The sequence below is a fragment of the Pseudonaja textilis genome, chromosome 1 (assembly GCF_049901715.1).
Source record: "Pseudonaja textilis isolate UNSWEBS1 chromosome 1, rPseTex1.2, whole genome shotgun sequence".
In the NCBI taxonomy this organism is placed as follows: Eukaryota; Metazoa; Chordata; class Lepidosauria; order Squamata; family Elapidae; genus Pseudonaja; species Pseudonaja textilis.
In genome coordinates, this window is record NC_141990.1 from 241,121,456 (window position 1) to 241,143,388 (window position 21,933).

A 21,933-nucleotide genomic window follows, 5' to 3' on the forward strand; every position below is an offset into this window, starting at 1 on the left:
ACACAATAATCATTTGTACTTTCCCTGCTGAATTCACACAAGCAAAATCAATGGGGAAACCTATGGCATAGGTGCAAGTTGCTCTGATAAGTCTGCCTCCTTCCCTGTGCCTGCACCCAATGGCTTCATTGCATTCAAATGTTATGCAGCCTTTCCGGTCTCTCCATCTGTCCTATCACACCATCTACCCACTGGCCTTCCTGTGCTTGCACATGGCCTGTTCTAGGCCTCTCCCAACTCAAATGCAGCCTGCTCTGGCCCTCCTAGGACTTCCTCCAACCCTGTAACTCTCCTTATCTGGGATACTCATTGCTTCCCGTTTAACAACCCATGCATCTTGGGATTACAATTGCTGTTGCTAAGTGATGTGGTCACATGACATCATGCTTTACAACCACATTGCTTAGCAGTGGCAATCCTGATTCCAATTGCTATTATCACCTGTACTTGACTTTGTACACCATAATTCATTGATAGCAATTTAGACTAAAGTTATATATTTATTTACGGGAGAAGAGCAAGACCTTTATAAGATAAAAATGGAAGGAAAGGAGTATGAGCACTTAAAATGTTAACTAATGGAATAACTAACAATATCTAATCAAATAGCAATGGCAATTCCAAGTTAACCGCTCCAGCGTTAGACCCAATTCTTTCTTAGAGCAACTGCTACAGAGCAGAATTTAGCAACCTTCCTTTCTATTTTGGAAAAAATGAATCTCCTCACAGAAAGCAGGCATTAATAGAAAAGAAAGCTAAGATTGGTACATGGGATAATGCAGCATTAAGAACTCAAGTCAGTTGATAGGGTGGGAAGTGGTCTGATAGAGGAAAGCTTCCAGAATCATAGATGGTATAGTAAAATCTGAAGCCAAAGAAAATACTTCTCTGTATGAAACAGGGAAAATATTAAACATACAGTGGGCCAGAACAAGCAGTCTGCTGCACATTCCCTACTTGTAATAATGAGCAGTCATTATTCTTCTGAAAATTAGATCCCCATAGTCTGTATAAATACTGATATTTTCTTTCTTGCTGGAATGAGAATTAAACTGAAAAGCCACAATAACTTAAGTAATCCATATTTTGTTTTTCAGAAGAAATAAGTTTGTCAATGAGGGATGTGTGTCTGTGCACATGTGTGTGCTGCACTTCACTTTTAGTTAATATCTTAACAGATATATTCTTAAATACACCTTTAAGCAGCAACAACTTTCAAGCACAAGAGAGCATCTGACAGATAATAGGGAGCATGAAGCACGCCTGTTATAGATATAATCTGAGTTGCTTCTAAAACTCTTAGGTTTTGTCATCTACAAGAATGGAACATGTACAAACTTCACATGTTTTGCATTCTTGATGTGTGTTGTTGTAATGCACAGCTTGTAGATTTTCTGTCACTCTATTTTTCCATACCAATTTCTACTCATTCTTTTGCAAGATTATTCTTATTTTTTTAGTATTTTTCATGTAGGACTTGTATTTCTCTTCAAGTTTGTACTTCTTTTACTCTTGCTTCTTTCAGCTCTTTCTTTTTCTTCCATGCCTATTTCTATTTTTCTTAAGATCCATTCTTGACAATATCAAAAATTTCCTGTACCATTTCCAAAACTTCACATCACTTTTGTATTCTTCATTTACAGGTATTTCTCACTTAATAATGGTAGTTGAAACTGGCAATTCGGTCACCCAGCCATGTGATCATAAAATGTGACATCACATAATTATGCTGATTCCAGCACTCCCAGACGTTGTCATTAGGCAAATTTGGTGTGGTCTGGCATGTTGATCATGTGATTGCCGTCTCTGACCTCCTGCTGGCTTCACCATTGACTTTGCTTGTCAGAAGCTTGCAGTGAAGGTTGAAAATGGTGATCACGTGAATGCAGGATGATGTAAGTGCAAGCTGGTTGCCGAACACCTGCATCACAATCATGTGACCATAGGGACACTGCCACAGCAGCAACTATGAAAAAGTCCCCCTCAGTGCTGTTGTAACTTTGAATGGTTGTTCATTGTGGACTATCTGTCTTCTATTAAACTTTCATCATAAACAACTGAATCAGTCATGCTTTCAAATTCTTTTTCCATTTGTATATTACTATTTTATTATTGTTTTTTAGGGATGCTTATTACAGATTAATTTTGTTGACTGTAACAAACTTTGAGTTGGTATAGTAGCTCTGTAAATTTAACTCACATTACAGCTTATGGAGAAACTGAGAATTCTGTTCCAATAGGTATTATTATGTCAATTTACCATGCATTCACTCTTAGAGAAACAGAATCAACTTCCCTCTACAAAAAAAGGCCAGAAAACTGAATAAGCCAGGAACAATAGCAGTTGAATGTCAGTATCTACCGGTATCTATCTACTAGTTATCTATCTATCTGTGTGTCTATGTGTAGTGTATGTATGTGTGTGTGTTTGTGTGTATCTATATCTATATGTAGATAGATGGAGTACAGGCAGGCAGGCAGGCAGATAAATATAAAACAGTCAGACTACTGAGTACTTTCAGGAGAAAATATAATCTTTGCAGATTTAGAGCCACTTTGTTTCTTACAAGAAGATAATGTTGCTGTTTAACCACTTCTTTTGCAAACATTGCAACACGAACAGGAGTCTTATGTTTCTGTCTACATAATCAAATGACTGTTAGGTTTTTTTTGTAGTATTAGAAGTAGTGGTTATCTATAGGTGTTTTGTTAGAGGATGCTATATGCAGGAATAATTTAATTTAATATAATATATACACAGAGGTCCTCTGCCTCTAAGCTCTGGAGTTGTATTAGCACTGTACAATCTAGAGGACAAGTGATAACCTTGAACTGAATGCAAAACATGAATTGAACTTTTCACATACATATTTCAGCATAGGATCAAAGCAACTCCTTGTACACTGCTTTTCTATTTCAGATTTTATTTTTTTACTGGGTTAGCAAAATTATACTTTTCTGCAATTTTAAACAAGAATCCTATATGGATATTTAGCTTGCACATTGCAAGGAATACTGAACTTTACCTTTACATGTCTTCCCATCAATCTGAAGAGTAAAGCCAATAGGACAACTGCAGTGGACGCCTGTTGAAGTGTCTTTACAAGTACGATCACAGCCACCATTATTTACTGCACAAGTTTCTAAGGAAAAGGAACATAATTTGGCATTTGCAGAAAAAAAAAACTAGAACACAATTTGAAATGAGATATTTTTATTTATTCAACAGAATGAATTCTAATTGAATTCTAATGTTTAAACAAACATATCCAAGACCTTTTTCAGAGAGTATCTCAGGGTTGAACCATGGACTTCTTGGTGATCTCTAAACCAAGTTCAAAGAGCATAAAGAAATCCAGAGGCATTTGTACAACAGATAACTTCAGTTTTAAACATTAAAAGAAATCAGGATAGGTTACCTACAGATAAGTATTCCATAGGAATCTGAAAAAAATCTGTACTGAATCAGGCCTAAGTTTCTATTCCACAAACTGGATCTGACTAGCTGTTCCCATCTGTATTGCCTAGCTGATATTAAATGGTTGATACCTAGAAGCATACTGCCTCTGAAAACATTATACTTACCAAAATATACGTAGTTCACTTCACCAATTTAATGGATATTCAGGTCTAATGGACATTCTTTTCCTCTAAGTTTGTTAAATGAAAAATTTATTGTAGGCAATTTTCGGTTCTTCCTTCAATGATATCTCACATAAAATTCAGCCTTCCCACAGTAGCTACATTCCCAAGCCACTGTTTTTCACTGAGGTATCCATGTATTTTTTACATGTCAGTTTGTTTCTTTGTTGGGGCATATCCTGCTCATTGGCATAGGGTTTCATCTGCAGTGAGTGTACTTGATTGTTCCTCATTGCATATAGTTATTATCCCACCTAATCTCAGAAAATTAGGTGGGATAATATCTATATACTATGAGGAACAATCAAGTAACTTTGAGTAATTTTCTCCTGCAACATCTTTCATAGTTTGTTCCTTTTTAAATTATAGTTTATTAAATTTCTACAAAGAATAAAATATTAAAAAATATTTGTAACTATATTGAAGAAAATAAGAAAGTACTCTTTTTATTTTCTTTCTCTTTTCCATTTATCCCTTGCACTTTGCCTCTTCTTATTTTTCGTTCCCATTTTTTCTTTTCTTAATTTCGTTCTTAGAGAAATTTAATAAAATATAACTAAAAATAGTTTTATGGCCTTTTCCCAGAAATATGAATTAGCTCTACACATTTATACAGATTTGAAACAGAGATTGCAATTGTAATTAGCACAATAGCATTGTATCTCTATAAAAAAGTTTTTCTGAATATATAGGTAATCCCTGATTTATGACCACAACTGAGCCCAAAATGTATGTTGCTAAGTGAGAAATTTGTTAAGTGAGTTTGGCTCCATTTTATGACTTTTCTTGCCACATTTGTTAAGTGAATCACTGCAGTTGTTAAGTTAGTAACACGGTTGTTAAGTAAATCTGACTTCCCCATTGACTTTCCTTGCCAGAAGTTCACAAAAGGGGATTACTTGACCCCGGGACACTACAACTGTCCTAAATATGAACCATTGTCAAGTATTTGAATGTAAATCACGTAACCATGGGGATGCTGCAATAGTCATACCTGTGAAAAATGGTCATAACTCACTTTTTTCAGTGCCGTGATAACTTTGAACAGTAACTAAATGAACTGTTGTAAGTCAGGGTCTACCTGTATTACAACTGACAAAAACAAGCTCTGCGGTGGCAGGGACAATTGGTGTCTAACTGTACTGAATTGAAAGCATATAGAAATTGCATTAATTTCATTAGGTAGAATAAGTATTTTCAGTTTCTGTAAACTCATTACAGCGGTGGTTGTTATTCGTGTTATACATACAGCAAAGCTTGGAAATCTCTTGCAAATAACTCTCAGACCTGAATATCTCTTTACCCATAAGCAGTCGCCGCTTCACTCGCTTGTCTGCATCAGCTCCTGCCGTAACATTGTTCTCAGAGATTTCTGTAGTTGCTTCTACTCTTTCTTAGTACGGAAAAGAAAAGAAATATCAAATGATCAGGCAAGGAATAAAAACTAATGTTCTAGACAATACATTTTGGTTAAGAAAATAATTATCTACCTGGTAACTTTGAAGGGATTTTCATCACTGTCATATGGCAGACTTTGCTTGAGTTACAGGTTCACCCCCTTTGGGTATATACTGCACAATAGTTCATGTTTACCTGATTTTGATTTGGCATATTTTTAACCCAGCCTTTGTGATTTGTAAACCATTCCATACAGCTTAGCCTATTGTGTAAACCCCACAGATTGTGATATACGTAAACCATAGTTAAATAATCCTGTGTGACTAAGCTTATATATCTCTATTTGATACATGCTATATAAAAGAAAAGAAATTATCATCTGAAATGAAGAATTGTAGAAAATAAGTTTTGTTCTGGCTCAATTTTACCTAGAATGTGTTTTTCTAGTAAATGTGTTTTTAACACAAAAACCTTCCTAACGGATAACAAGTTTCCCTTTGTTTATAAAATATATTTTCTTAGAGCAGCTCCTTTGGCAATCTTGAAGTGTTTTTTTTCTCTGCCATAAAAATGGTGTTCTTTCCTGCCAAGCTTTTCAGATTACTCTTCTGTAACTATTTTTAGAATCCCCCTGCTGCTCTTATTACTGATGGTGTCCTTTGCCATACAGATATTATAGTCAATAAGCAACTTAATAAGCAGTTTAATTTACATAAAGTACTTCATACAATGCATGATTACTTGTAACATTCATCAGCAGTAGGCTGTACAATCATCCTTAGGGATGCCACAGTAGTGAATCCCTGCATTGAGCAGGTGATTGGACTAGGTGATCTCTAGGATAATTTCCAATTTTTAAATTCTATGAGTCTATGCTGTAATGGCCAAACAGAGGATTTCTTGATATGTTGATATTTTAATCAATTTAAGTATTTAAGCTTTAAAGAGTCCTGGTGGCCCGGTGGTTAAAAGGCAGTGTTGCAGGCAAACTCTGCCCACAGCCTTGAGTTCGATCTTGACAGGGTTCAAGGTTGACTCAGTCTTCCATTCTTCGAAGGTTTGTTAAATTGAAGACCAGATTATTGGAAGCAATATGCAAATAGTTTCTACCTTGTGTTGTAAAGAACTTCTTCAAGTGAAAGTACTATGGTTCAAATTCACTGATTATCTTTGAAAAACATATCATGTTAAACAGCAATACAGTACATATAATTAATATTTACTTCATCCTAATCTTTGGCCTAAGCATTGTATAAAATGCCTAATATATAATGCCTAATTTATAAAAAATATTGTTACAAGTTTGTTTTACGCTTCTGAGAAGAGAATTTAGAATGGCATTTGTAGTGTTTTCAATCATTGCAGTACTGGAAAAATTCTTTTAAATTCCAGGGAAATGTATCTACTTTGAAAGTAACCCATGTTGAACTGTACAGGACAGTGATATATCTGAAATTGACCATAGGGAATGTTTATGACATTATGTATTATACAACATGTTTTATGATAATTTCTATTTTATAAAATATTTCATAACATTTTCCAAATTTCATTTCCCTGGATTTTGGATGTATCAGGAAGTCAGCTGATTTGAGGTACCTTGGTTCAAAAAATGTTACCTTGCAATGCGTTATTTTGCCCAATTAAAGGCTACAGACGTAACAGTTTTAGTAGTATATAGATACTCTAATTTTTTTAATTCAGGGGTCCTCAACCCCTAAGCCATGGACCGGTACCAGTCCGCAGCCCGTTGGGAACCGGACCACACATCCAGTGGGGGAGCGTGCAAAACTTCATTTGCTCATGTGTGGGATTAGGTTGTGTGCACGAAACCAGCCCCTCCCCTCTGCCCGCCATCACCACCGCTGAGCCAGAAAGGTTGTGGACAGCTATGTTAATGGAAGTTTGTATTTTAATTAGTCAGGAGCATCATCGAAGCCCATTGTTATGGGCATGTGTGCTGTTATGAAACTAACCACAATCCGACGTGTTTCTCATTCATAAGCAAACTGTTCGGATTTTCTGCAATTTTTCAGTGAACTGTAAAAACATCTATATTTTTACTGAGATAAATCACTCAAAACTGTTAAATGTTTATTTGCAACCTGTCTACAAATAATGTAGCAGAAAAGAAGTGAGATACCAATACAAGTTTTTCCATTGGTATGCACTGTGTACTCTGGATGACATCCACAGACAGGCCCGTCTTCTGCATCTTCACAACTGTGCTGGCAGCCTCCATTTCCATGATTGCACGTCACTGGAAAATAAAGATCCAATTAAACTTCTGAAGTATTTATAATATATATATTTCTGAGCTCAGGATCCCTTCCCCATGAATGTTGCATCTTTGAATCCTAAATGATTGCCGGCCTATGAGCTACTTTAGTAGAAAAATTATCTATCCTTGTAACTTAACATAATTCCCAAATCAACATTTATTAAATGTAAAGGCAGTAACAAAATTAAAGAATAACAGAATAACAGAGTTGGAAGGGACCTTGGAGGTCTTCTAGTCCAACCCCCTGCAGAAGCATAGGACCCTATACCACTCCAGACATTGGAATTCTTCCTTTTAACAATTAACGTGAGGCAATTAAATTGATTATATTTTTTTGTTTTTATTGATTTATCAAATTTATGTCTATCTGCTGCCCATCTCATAAGAAGGGACTCTTGCACTATATGTTATGCTACACATAATAAATTGTTAATAATTGATATTAATAATTAAATAATTATTATTAATGATTAAGTTAAATAACTATTTAATTATTTAATACTATACATTTAATTTTAAATCCATTATATAAAATTGATGAGTCAATAAAAACCAAGTTATTGTAGTAATGTCTATGGAGATTGTCAGTCATCCAGATCATGATTGTCCCAAAGATGCTTTTTCAAGAGGCAACTGGACTTTCTGGCTTTTTTCTTTGAAGATGTTTCACTTATCATCAGAAAAGGTTCTGAAGAAGCTTCTTGGATGAGAAGAGAAATGTCTTCAAAGAATAAACCAAAAAGTCCATTTGCCTCTTGAAAAAGCACGTTTGGGTTATTGTAATAATGTAACAAGTATATTTTCATTTGAGGATCAGATCTGATATTTAAAGATAGCACTTTCTCTAAGGCATCACCTTTCACAGTGGTGAGTGTGAGGTGCAAGGTGTTGAGTGTGACACTATACCTGAGACCTTCCCTTGCCTGCACTTTGAACATCTGTTGATATTGCATATATGTATAAAAGATATGGGGCTTCAATCAGGACATCATATCCATCATCTTACAAATTTTGATATCTTTCTGTGGACACCTATGCTCTTCGCTAAACTGCCTGGATATTAAATAAGGCAGTGCTATTTCTGCCTATTCAAAAATAATGCTTAATTGAATTATAGTAACTTCTGATAGCTTGGTATATAGCATTGTAAATTAATTCTTTGATTAGAAAGTCAACCAGAAGACATAATACTGAATTCAAGACTGGGCACCAACAGTTATTTTACATATCTTTGGCTACTGAATTCTATTTCAAAAGCTCTAGCTGAATTCGGTTGAAATTCTACAAAGAAAGAATAATAGAGTTGGAAGAGATTTCTTCTACAAAGAAAGATTTGCAGTCTAACACATCTCTAATGCATGCCATCTACTGCATACTTTCAATTATGCATACTTTACTGCATCTGATAATCCTTAAAATTATCACAAGGCAAAATTTTGGTGAACAGAAGAACAAAAACCAAGTATTTTAAACCAGCAGATGATCAGATAAGGGAAGAAAAGTGCTTAGCAATTCCTTCTGATCACAATTCCTTCTGCATAAGAGTCAGCTAGGTGTAGTATGTTGCATACAAATGCAGTCTCTTTGGTTCCTGGCCAGTTCAAATCCAGGTCTGCATTCGCAGTCCACTCCTCCTTTTGGCGCTTCTTTGCAGATATGGGCACAACCATGATCCTTATTCATGCAGCTCACACCTTCTATAAAACAATCAATGTGGATGTATCAGTATTCTCTGAGTTTTTTAAATACAGGCAACAGATTCTAGATATTTATCACCATTTAAGAATTAAGTAGGTCATGAGACAATCTGTCTTGTATGAAAAAAAGGAATAAAGCTTAAGTAGCAAGAGTAGAACATGAAGCACCTCCATCAAATTTATAAATCTGTTACAATTTTTAAAGGGAAAAATGGCACAAATGAGGGCATTAATTGTGAATCAGTGTTACTTTCACAATGTTTCATGGAATAGGGTGAGCTGAGAGAGTTGGGTTGGAAGATACAGTAAGCAGAAGATGTATCCTCGATTTATTTCAAATATATTATACCTCAATAAATATTTTATTCCTAACAATATATACATTCTTGAAGAGGACAGACAGCTGGCAGAACTCAAGAAGTTCAACAAACTTTTAGAGAATATCAACATGGTCACAATACATACATACATACAAAAGGCATATATATGAGTGAGACTTCCCCTCTCAATAGATTTTGATGTATAGGTAATTTTATGGCCAGTCTTTAACTTGGACTATATAAGAATATCTAACTTTGGAAGATTCATTTACTGAAAATTTGGTCTTCTCTAAAAGACTTGTTATTGATGAACTTGAGTGTAAAGTTAGGAAGAAAGTCTGCTTGAAATTCATCCTGATGCCCGCTAAACATGCAAAAACATACCCACCATATAAAGAATGAAGCAGCTTGTTCTTTCCCAGTCTAAGGTATGTGTAAAACTCTCCTGCATCTTCTACAAACAACATTTATCCAAGACAATAGAGCTACTGATTTATTATTAGCTACAGAAGGGGAAAATAATTCACTCTAAATATGTAGATTCATGGAATTATCCCTTGTTCTGATTTATTTCTTATAATAGACTCAATCAAGCAAACACATATTTCTTAAAGTCTAGATTTTTCTTTAATATCAGCATCTAATCAAAGGGACTTAAAGGAAATTCCCATTAGAGACTTCCTGTAATTTCTGATGACCATGCAAAGCATGTCTGTAACACTGAACAAATTTCAATAAGAAAATCTTAATAAAGGTTCTAACTCTTTGGGGATATTTTGTTTTCTAACAGATATAAGAAGGGTGGCTATATAAATAAAAATATAAAAAATGTTTTACTCTCTGTTCATTAAATCAAATAATGCATTCATACATATACTGTATTCACACACACACAAACACACACTCCACTTCCCATATCATACCAATAAAGTAATAAATATTCAATGTGGAATCATTTTTATAATCTGAGGGTTGGCAGTACATTTTGCTGTGAATTTATAGTTAGGAAAATAATTACCTTGAGATGGATCAGCCTTTTTATAATATTTCGCGTATGCAAACAATTATCCCTGTTTAATATAAGGAGAAACAAGTCTCCCAGATCGAACATTAACAAAAAAGCAACAGATGGTATGAATTCTGTAAATGAAGAATTTCCAATATATTTTCCTTTTAGCGTAAACCTTCAGAGCACGGGAAGGGGGATGGGACAGAGGGATGGACATCTTCTAAATCCACAAGGCATTCAAAACATATGTGGAGCTAATTTACAGACTACCTAATAATGATGCATAATTCATTATGTGCATCAGGAGCTCCTCATTCCAGCTTGAAAACAACATAGTAGTTAAAATAATGTATAATGCTTTCCAAATGAAGCTGTCCTATGATTTGTGAATTAAGTTTTGTTTGCTATTACTTTCCTTATCCCAAGGAAAAACTGTGACTAAAATCATGCTCTTAGAAAATTCTGCAGCATTTTAATAAGCCATGCTTTCAACTCCAACATACTTCTTCTAAAGTGACTTTGACTAACAAAGGGATAGCTGCTATATTGCTCTGATTATTCTGCTCTAGTGATTCCTTGATTCCTTTCCCACAGTGAGAAAACTAGGAATACAATGATGTCTTCACCCCATCAGAAACACAAAAGACACAAAAATCCATATTAAACCTGCAAATCACTACTATGTTGTCAGTCTGTCTTTTTCTTTTACAAAAGATCACAAATTAGTCTTATTAACTCCTGTTGTGTGGCATTTGAAAGGTTCAACATGCCAGTCAGTTAGCTAAAAGACATATAAAAAGCATTAAGAAAATTAACAGCTTAGCTTCTGCTAATAGTGTGATTTCTTTGTGCATGTTCAGAAACCAAGGGTTATACTGTATAAGCAACTACTTTGGCAAAGTTTACTGGAGACAGTAATTTTTCAAATAGGGAATTCTGATTTGCTCAGCTCTGCATAAAGAGAAAATGTTAAATTATTCCCGTGAAAGTTGTAGTGCAAAAGAAATAGCCACATGCTGAAACACTGCCTTTTACTAATCACAAATATGACTATTAAATGCCTTTTGATTGAAAAAGTTTATAAAATGAAGAATTGAAGTTTTTATATCAATTACAGAACATTATAGAAACAAAAAAGAACAATTAATCCTATTTCGATAAAGACCTTAAATTTTGAAATTCAAAAGATACCACCTTAATAATGATAACATTTTCATGAGGAGTAAATAATGCAACTACTAATTAAGTTAATTTTCTCTCACAATCTTGGACTTCTGTAAAATGAATGAAAATCCTGTCAACTGGTACATAGCAAGTAGTCAGTTTGATTTTGCAAGTCATCATCATCTCACAACTGCTCCATATCACTAGGAGATTTTATCAATACAAGCTAATTTTATGTGTTCTGAAAATTCTTCTCCAAAAATGTAATAATGTAGAAAATGATCTAGAAAAGAGTTCTAAAGTATGCTGATCAAGTATCAATCAAGCTCAATAAATGAAATGACATTCATAGTGATCCCATAATAATATAAAAGGAAATGTGAGTTTTATGTCCTTTTAATTAAAATTTAGAAGAGATTTCACAAAGATTTCACTATAATATCCTAGTCAGTATCTTTAGTCTCTAAAGGGAAATGGCTAACATTATCTCCAGGGGTGGGATTCAACTGGCATTACTACCGGTTTGGTATTTGCGTTTTGCGCATGCATGCGCACTTACACCATTAGTTGAGCCACTGGGACAGCTGATAAGTGCTGCGCGCAGGTGCACAGCAGTTGGAAAAGCCCTTTTTTCCTGCTTTTTCAACTGCAGCTGTGCTGTGCAAAGCAGCTGAGGTTGAAAAAGCAGGAAATAAAGGTCAGGTAAGAGCCCAGGCGGGCGGGTGGGCCAAACAGCAGCAGACACAGAACCAGTTCAGTGTCTGCTGCTCTTCAGAGCTACCGGTTCTACAGAGCCGGGCAGAACCAGTAGCATCCCACCTCTGATTATCTCTTCAAACATTCTTTAAAGGACCAATTAGTTGAGTACTTAAAATGGGGTACAGTCCACTCAGAGTAAAACAAATCACAATTCTTTTCTATAAATATGGTTTATAGTACGTGATTATTTAATCAAACTGTGACACAGCACAAAATGGGCCAAGCAAGTCTGTTTTTTTTATTCTGGCAAGTTTCAAGTTTCCATCACTAAGTAGAGGTTCTCTGAACACCTGCTTTGAGCATGTAAATCAAAATTGCTCCAATTAGCCTTTCAAATGAGCATAAGAAGGGAAGAGTGCCTTCACACAGTGGACGAAGCAGAAGGTATACATGAGGAATGGGTACCAATTCTGCACCATTTCTTCCATTAACTCAGAGACTGTTGCCTGGTTTTAATGGCATCCCTTCCCAAGATGTAATAAAAATGAATCCCCAGCCATGCCCAAGTCACTGAAAATTATTGTCTAACACATACCTATCAGTACAGAATCCACAGAATGTAATAGTTTAAAACAGGCAAGAGACAGGCTATAATTTTTCTTTTGTTCATCAGCATGTAACATCTTTAGAAACTCCACATACTGCATATGATCATTCCATATTAAAACATGTTTCAAGGAATTTGATTTTAAGTGGTGGGGGAAAGTGTTTTTCATGCATATTTTTGTAGAAATGAAATGGCTTATACCTTCTGAACGATGAATGCAGGTGTGCTGATTATCACTGAGAAAGAATCCTTCATTGCAACGACATTCATAGCTACCCACTGTGTTGATACAAGCATGTTGACAGCCTCCGTTATTGACCAAGCATTCATCCATATCTGAAATACAAGTGGTATCACTTTGGAACCAACTCCATGTAAGCCTTGCAAGCCACCCATAGTCATTTTGAACCAAGAGAGTGGTAAATAAATAAATAAATAGATGACAGACAGACAGACAGACAGAGATAGATAGATAGAGATAATTAAATAAAGTCTATACCAGCTGCACACAAATAATCCATTAAGCAGTAATGAACCAAATATCCAGTTGGTTGGATAGTTGCCCTATTTTTTCCTATCACTCCTCTTCAGACTCAATAAAACATAACACTACAGATAATTATTTTTCTAAATAAACACAAAGTTTTTTTTTCATTAAGCTAAATTTTTATAATTTCATGAATAAAAATGCAGACATTAATGCCCATATTTTTCCTTGAAGCCGATTTAGAACAACTATCTTAATCTCAGTACTAAATTACAGAAATAATAATAATAATCATCAATAAAAGGCCAGATAGCATCTATTTAATTAAACTCTTTCCCCATCACCACTATATGTGATGCATTTATTCTTTGCCTGCCTAACGATAGATAAACAAATCCAGAAACTAAATATCTATAGGTACTTAAGATATATATGGAAAAAGTATGGTTGTACCAAAAATCCTTATCATATCTCTCTTTTCAGACTACTTTTTGTTTATTGTACTTTGATTTCTAGAAGAAAGCTATGGCCTATTGTTCTCTTCGGTATGCAGCAACAAATACATTTTGTTTGGCTAAAGTAGGGGAATACCAAATACTCATTTCATTCTTTGATGTCGAATGGAAGTGGGATTTGAATGGTGGGGACAGGTAGACCAAATCTGCCTTGCGGGCAGAAAGCTCACCATCAAGCCCTTAATACGATCCAACACCATAAACATGAACTACAGTAGGCCTTGGACTCACTTATTCCTTTTCATCTGTGGCTTGGGCTCAAGCAGAAAATGGGGAATTTCCATTTTAAGATTCACTACAGTTCAGATGTCATTTAAAACCCACTTAAAATCGAGCTATGATTAGCTGAAATAAACAACCATTTACAAATTTATTTTATGATTTTCTAAATCATAGTTAAAATTAAATAAGGGTCATTAACTTTGATTAACAAATTGCGATTAATATACAGAGTAAATTTCTGCTATTTTCATAAATACATAGAATAACAAAAATGCTGATTTGCTGAATTAGCATTTCACTTTGTCTAGGCACATAATAGATAATGACTGTCAGTACATAATAACTTTTGGGGGCACATCCTTACCAAGACAGTTATGACCATCCTGAGCCAACATGAAGCCATCGTAGCATATACAGCGATAATTGCCTGGAATGTTGAAACATTCATGGACACAACCTCCATTGAATTCATTATCACATTCATCAATATCTGGAGAATAAAGCAAAAATCAGCATGATAGATACCTACTTGTTTGTTATCTATTACAGACAGGATTGTGATAGGATTAAATTGTCTATATGCTACTAGTAAATGTTGTTAAATCATTTCAACTTTGCAAATAGTGCATTTTTTTCAAAATAAATTATCTAAATCTTCTCATGTCCAGTACTGCTTCTATTTTGTTTCTTTGTTCAGTGTATATAATTGCCCATCTGTGATTCCTGGCAGGTCATGGAGTTAATTTTTTTAAAAAAAATACAAAAGTAACAAAAAGTATCACAAGAATTCATTAAAATAATAAAATCTATTAAAAACCATAAAGAACATAATCTGCAGGAGAATGCAATCCATTTTATTAATAGAATAACCATTTGGTAGGTTCCATACCATCACTGTCAGACCTTGAGTTAAGTTGGCAAAGCCTGGTCTTCCAGAAGACCAGTAAGATCAGAGCTAATTTGATCTCAAGGGGGACAATGGTTCCAAAGGTTATATGCCATGTCAGAAGGGGGTCTCCTCTTGGGCCTTGTCAGATATCATTCCTTAGAGAACAGGACCTATAACTTGCCTGTTCTGCTGGACCTTAGGAAACAAGTAGATGTAGCTGGAAGAGAAAGTCCTTCAAACAACCCAGCCACATGCCACGTAGGGCTTTGAATTAAACCTGGAAGCAAACTGGTACCTAATGCAGTTTGTATAGCAATGTGCTGATCTAGGAACAAGCATTTTGCACCAGCTGAAGCTCCTGAATGCTCTTCAAGAGCAGCCACAGGTACAGCCCATTACAGTAATCCTTGCGGGAAATGACCAGGGCATGAGTAATTGAGTGTAGAGCCTGGTGATCCAGTAATAGAGGCAACTGGAGTCTGGAGGATCTCTTTTCAAAAGCTGCCCCCAAACCTCTCAGAATGATATGGTTATGATCTAGCGGTTCAGCATAATGCAAGAATTAAGCAAATTTTATGAGTTGTTTCTTTGGAGTTAAATGACAGTGGCCAGTATGTCTGGTTAGTATTACCAGATTAAAGACATCCCCTCCCAATAATCTCCCCCAGTAGTTTCATAAGGGTTTTGAAGAGCATAGGCGGTTGACAAGTATCTCCCAGAACAAGCTTTTTGACACAAACCACACCCCGAGGTAAAAACCCCAAGATCCAATTCCACCATGTGGCCCACTATACAATACAATGATCAACTGTAGCAAAAATGAAGAAATATAAAGTTTTGGTTTCTATATAAGTCATTCAGCATGATATTCCAAGCAGTCTCAAAGTTTTAGCTTGGTCTTAATCCTAACTGAAACAGAGCTATTTGATCCATGAACATGAAATGGTGAGATAATCACCTTTTTTCAGAAATACAGTTCTTGAGATTGGCCTAAAGTTGCAAAGTTGACCTAAGTTGAGAGGGTTTCTCTGGTAGCAAGAGGATTTCATCATACAGTTGAAAATGCAATGCATATATACATATGTATAAATAGGTATGTAAAATAAAACATGAAGATTCTGGAGCTTGATAACCCTTTTCTTCATATTTATCCTGGATGCTGCAATTAGAATGGAATTGGATCTGTAATGCAGGCATACATGGCTAGTCTAGTGAAGACCAGGGGAGACATACTAGCAGTGTTCCAGTATTTGAGGGGCTGCCACAGAGAGGAAGTGGTCAAGCTATTTTCCAAGGTGCCCGAAGGTCACACAAGGAATAATGAATGGGAACTGATCAAGGAGAAATTCAATCTAGAAATAAGGAGAAATTTTCTGACAGTGTGAACAATCAACCAATGGAACATCTTGCCTTCAGAAGTTGTGGGAGCTTCATCACTGGAGGCTTTTAAGAAAAAATTGGACTGTTATTTGTCAGAGATGGTGTAGGGTTTCCTGCTTGGGCAGAGGGTTGGACTAGATGACCTACAGTACAATGTCCCTTTCAACTCTTATTAATCTGTTAATCTCTGTTTATATCCTCTTCATGTTTGCTTATTATTTCCCCTGGATCGTCCTTCCTGCTTCAGTCAATGTAATCTCTTATGCCTTGCCCTCCCACCCAATCTTAAATCATCCACTTGACCAGCTGACCAGCAGTTTGCAGGGAAACAACTTTAGCAACTTTGAATCAGCTAAAAACAGCTGGGTTTTTTCTCTCACACACATACACAAAAAAACTACGGGAGCTCCATAAATATTCCCCCAAAGATGGTTAATGATATTGGTGAATGGGAAGTTGGTTCAAACATCATTCTGAGGAAGATTATGTTTGCTATTGATTTAACATATTATGTGAATAATGATTTATTGCTCTGTATTATATGTTAACATAATCATAGTGGACTGTTCAACTAATCATTGTTAAAATGATTCTGCATGTGCGTACATATATTGCAAATAGTGTACAAGTAGTCCTTGACTTACAACTGATCATTGTAAGTGACCATTTGAAGTTACAACACGGAAAAAAGTGACTTATGACTGTTTTTCACACCTATGACCATTGGAGCATCCCCATGATCACATGACCAAAATTAAGATGCTTTGCAACTGGTTCATGTTTATGACTGCTGAAGTGTCATGTAATCACTTTCTGATAAACAAAGTCAAAACTGTCTCAATAACTACAACTTTGGGCTCATAAGTTGTGATTGTAAGTTGAAGACTATCTGTCTGCCTATCATGTTGACCAACTGGAATGTTTTCATGCAAAGAAATAAATCCCTTTTTTTAAAAAAAATGTAAAATGCGTTCTGATTTGAACATGGAATAGGATTTTAAACATTTTGTAATCTACAAAAATCATATTATATGGTTTGAAAAGCGGGAAATTTCAATTCTACTGGGGAAAGAACCTGAAATACGCTCACTTATAAAATACAACCAACACTGTTATAAACCAGGTTTTATGAAAGTGTGATGAGGTAAACTTTCAATTAGGTCACAAAAATTGATTGCCACAATATATTTAAATAATACCGTTTTACAAATATCTGCATTTTGTCACTATTATTCAACTAAATATTGAGAACAATCATATTCAGTCAAAACTAGCTTTATAGTTTTAGCACACTCACCTTCACATGTTTTTCCTTCTCCACTGTATCCTGGCTTACATGTGCACTTATACAATTTCAAAGTATTCTGACAAATTGCATCTGGGTGGCAATCATCAATTCCTTGTGCACATTCATCCACATCTGTGCAAAGAGAAATGAGAGTGACAGTGTAAATAAAAGCAGTAGCTTGGTATATGCAGACCACAACATTTGATCAAAAGCAATAGTTCATAACTTCTACAAGCACCTTGGTATCTATATTCATCACCCCAAATGATGCCTATAAAACTAAACAAATGAAACAAAAATTAGCTTTAGTGGGTGAAAATGGGTAAAACCCTGATGGTCTGATGTCCTGATTCTTCATTGGCACAAAAGAATACTATGGTCAATGGTACTGAAGGCCACTCAGACGTCAAGAAGAACAAGGATGGATGCACTACCCCATCCCACTTTCACAAAATATCATCAACATCTGTGACTAATGCTGTTTCTGTCCCATAAATGGGCCTGAATCTTGACTGGAAGGGGTCCACATAATCCATTTCATCCCAGACTCTCTGAAGCTGCCACACAACCATCTTCTCTACCATGTTCCCTAAAAAGTGGGGGACTGGATGGAAATTGTCCAGGCAGGTGGTATCAAGACATGGATTTTTGAGGAGGAGCAAAAATTGATGCTTCCTTAAGGGTCCTGTAAACATCCTGCAATGAAAAATGTATTCACCTGCCTGTCACCGACTTGGAGGCTGTCACTAGCCAGGAGGGAAAGGGATCTAATTGACAGGAGTTTGTGCTGACAGCATCAAGGACCCTGTCCACATCATCAAGTCCAAAAAGCTCAAACTGTTCTCAAATAATCAATAAGACCTTTCCCCAGGCATCTCTAATGAACCTGTACCATGCATGGGTTCTTACTGGGAGCAAATCCATATGACTTTATCAGATGTTCCACAAATTCTTCTGCATAGTCCTGAAGATGATCACACAAGCACTCCTGCCTCAGGAGGGACTGGGTGATCCTGAACAGGGCTACTGAACGACGTGTGGACACAATAAGGGTGGGAAAATAATGGTGTTTTACCACCCTTTCCACCACAAGGTACGCCTTAATAGCAGCTCTAAGTCGTGTCCACTTGAATTTATCCCTTGTTTTCCTCCAGCAGCACGCTAGGCATCTCTCATCCCTTTTCAAAACCCACAACTCCTCCGTGAACCATGGGGAATATTGGGAACAATGGGTCAAGAAAGGCCACACAGGCACGATCCTGTCCAAAGCCTCAGCTGCCCTTTCATTTAACAAAAATGGATTTAACAAAAGCTTTGGGGATTTAACAAAAGCTTTGGCAGGACAGTGCAGCAAGGACCTCAGGATATCCCCTAGTTCCCTCTATAATATGTAATTCTGGAAAAGGAATATGAATATGAAATTAAAAAATAAAGAACTGGGAATCTAAAATCCATTGCCCTTCTTCTTATGGACTTCAAATCCCCCAACTGATTAAGCCAAAAGTTGGCAATTTTTCTTCCTTTTGGACAGATAGTTAGCAGCTAACATGTACACCTTGCAAAGAATGATGGTACACTTTCACCCACTAAAAATCCTGAAATCGTCCCAAAAACCTTGAAATTCTTACCTTGCTTATATTTGGAATGCACTCTTCAATGTGCTTGGTTTGACCTTCAAATGAAACAACTTTTGTAGACTGATGATGGATGGATGAATGGATGGATATATAATGTAGTATTAATATATAATAATTAATATTTATCAACTGTATGCAATGGTGCATTTTAACTACTAAAAATATTTTAGTATCTTTGAAATAAAGTGTGTTAAAATGAAGGCAAAGAGCGAGAGTCAAGACTCACTGGTGAATAAAAAAAATCAGGATGGCAATTGTGACCATAGAATCACACGCACAAATGGAAGGGGCTTTGACTGCATGGTTATGATTACTGTCTAGAGTTTTTTAATCCCACCTCATTCCTACCACCCCAGGAACTCTGTGGCAAAGAATTAAGTGGACTTGACATTATGGCATCACAGTTCAGTAATGCTATGCTGTAAGCATCAGTTCTTATCACTGACAGTGCAAAAATGTATTGTGACATCACACCACATGTTTTGCCACTTTATATTTCCATCACAGCATTACACACATGTAAGCCAAGTTTATCTTGCAAAACGTGTTTTGAAACCTGCCCATCAGCTCTCCTCAGAAGGGCCTGACCAAATATCTTATTCTTATCCTTTCAATGCCATCTGAATAGATCTGTTAATTGATTTCTTTTTTCATTTGCTATTTCATTTACCTGTATTCAACTGATTTTTTTCTATCTTTCACGTCACATTCCACTGAATAACAATTTTTCATTAGCATTGTATAATTTTCCTTCCTCAAACAAGTTCTGTAGGAATGGTTCTGACCAGCGATGTGAAAAATATCCACTCCTTTCCACAATGATGCCACAATGATGAATCATATTTTGTCATATCATTGTGCTTTTTGTATTTACAGTATGAAAATTCAGGCAAGTACAAGGGATGGAATTTATATTGTCCTACCTACACTACTGCAAATGTTCAATTCTTAGAAGCCTATCATATGTCACAAGGACTCAAGCTCAACTTGAAAAAGGCATCAATGTTTTATGCTCACACTTCAAAACAATCTAGACAGATGTATAAAATGTGGTTTGACAATTGTTCTATATATTTGACAATATTTTCTTACAAAATATATTCAAAGGTGAAAGAAAAGCTATAGAAGTAAGAATTTCTACATTCAATTAAACAGTTAGGTTCTATTACATCACTATTTTTTATCATTTTTCACTCAAGGTGCAATTGATTAGGTTTAAATTATCATATATTGGACACATTATGTGAAGTTCTAGCTCTGTTAAGAAATCTATGCTTGGAAAGTGAAAGGAAAAAGAATGACCAGTAACAAGGCGAATGGATTTGATTATAGAGATAATAGATGTACTGCTAGATTTTATTACAAGGCAAGATTGGAGAAAAATTCACCATAAAAGTCTGTCTATGTGACTTGATATGACATAATCACTTAGTTTACACTCGGGGAAATGTTTCAAAAATCTTTTATTTTTGGATTTTTGTAAAGTCCAACTGGATTCTATAAATTCCATGTTATAAAAAGCTGTCATCCATATACTTAAAAAATATCAGGTGTATTCTATGAACTATTCTGCCTTGTACAAAACACAATATAATTTCCAAAAGTCTCTACCGAGAACCTTCTAAGAGTTATCTCTATCTGCACAACAACTACCCTTGTATTAAAAAATTAGCCCACTAGGTTTAAATATATTTAATCTTCAGTAACTGTATGTTGGATCACAGCTCTAGTTTTTCTTAATTTCGGTTTGCTCGTTTAAGAGGTAGAAATTGGACTGAGTTTTTCCCCAAACGAAAACGCTAGTATTAAAAATAGATGAAATGTCGAATTTAGTACTCCCATGTCAAATGTAAAGCACTAAAAACAGATGAACTTTATGCAAAGAGGAATGTAGGAGACCAACTGATTTGCTAGATAACCGCTGTCCATTTCTTAACCTCTTTCCCCCCGAGGGAGGCTTATTCCACCCACATCCTATCTCAGAAGCGTGAGCCACAGTACGCTGTTTTATTGCAAAACAACAACAACCCCAAGACAGATTTCCTCTTCCAAAATTTACCTGCGGGTTCAATGTACCAAAAGGACGGGAACTCGCCTCTAAGTTGAACACGCCTTTCCGATTAAAGGGTCCAACATTTGCCCAATAGTGCCACAAATGCTGGTTGCTAGCGGGTTCCCGAGTGAGTTTAACGTTTAACTCCCCAACAGGCAGGAGCTTCCCCGCTTTCGGGCAAGGGGCACGGACGGACGCGAGACAAGCTCAGCTGTTTGACCCAGCCGACCACAAGCTGACTTGAAGCGCTCAACCTGGATGGCATTTCAGGGCGCAGCTCCGCAACTGCGACCCTCCGCAAGAGGCTTCCTCGCGAGATACCCAAGCGCAGCGAACAACACCACGCTCGCCCTGCTTACTAACTGGGGAAAAGGAGCCCGGCGGCGCACAGCTGACCTTGGGGAGTCGCGGTAAGCAGCAGGAACTGCGGCGGCAGGAGGAGGAGGAGGAGGAAGAAGAAGAAGAAGAGAAGCGTCTCCACGGCGGAGCAAGGATGTCCGGACCCCATCGATCAGCTGGAGCTGCCTGCCGAGCGGCTGCAGCTCCTACTCTCGCTACCGCGGCTGCAGCCCCCTGGGTCCAGCCCCGCGCGCGTCCCAAAAAGGAGGCGTCTGCCGGCGGGCTGTCCCACCCCGAGGCACTGCC

General features: G+C 36.4%; 1 protein-coding gene across 7 annotated transcripts in view; it reads right to left on the minus strand.

Annotated features, from left to right (window-relative positions):
* SCUBE2 (signal peptide, CUB domain and EGF like domain containing 2) overlaps positions 1-21,933 on the minus strand; it is a 51,900-nt gene extending 29,967 nt beyond the window's left edge. For 5 of the 7 annotated variants that reach the window (XM_087921080.1, XM_087921081.1, XM_087921079.1 and 2 more), the window contains exons 1-8: positions 21,685-21,933; positions 17,608-17,730; positions 14,406-14,531; positions 13,019-13,153; positions 8,893-9,018; positions 7,184-7,300; positions 4,946-5,035; positions 3,027-3,143 (exon numbers count right to left, since the gene is read on the minus strand). In XM_087921080.1, the coding sequence (XP_087777206.1) occupies positions 3,027-3,143; positions 4,946-5,035; positions 7,184-7,300; positions 8,893-9,018; positions 13,019-13,153; positions 14,406-14,531; positions 17,608-17,730; positions 21,685-21,796 (946 nt within the window). In that variant the 5' untranslated portion in view covers positions 21,797-21,933. The remainder of the gene's footprint in view (positions 1-3,026; positions 3,144-4,945; positions 5,036-7,183; positions 7,301-8,892; positions 9,019-13,018; positions 13,154-14,405; positions 14,532-17,607; positions 17,731-21,684) is intronic. The other 2 variants (XM_087921078.1, XM_087921082.1) reach the window with 2 other exon arrangements.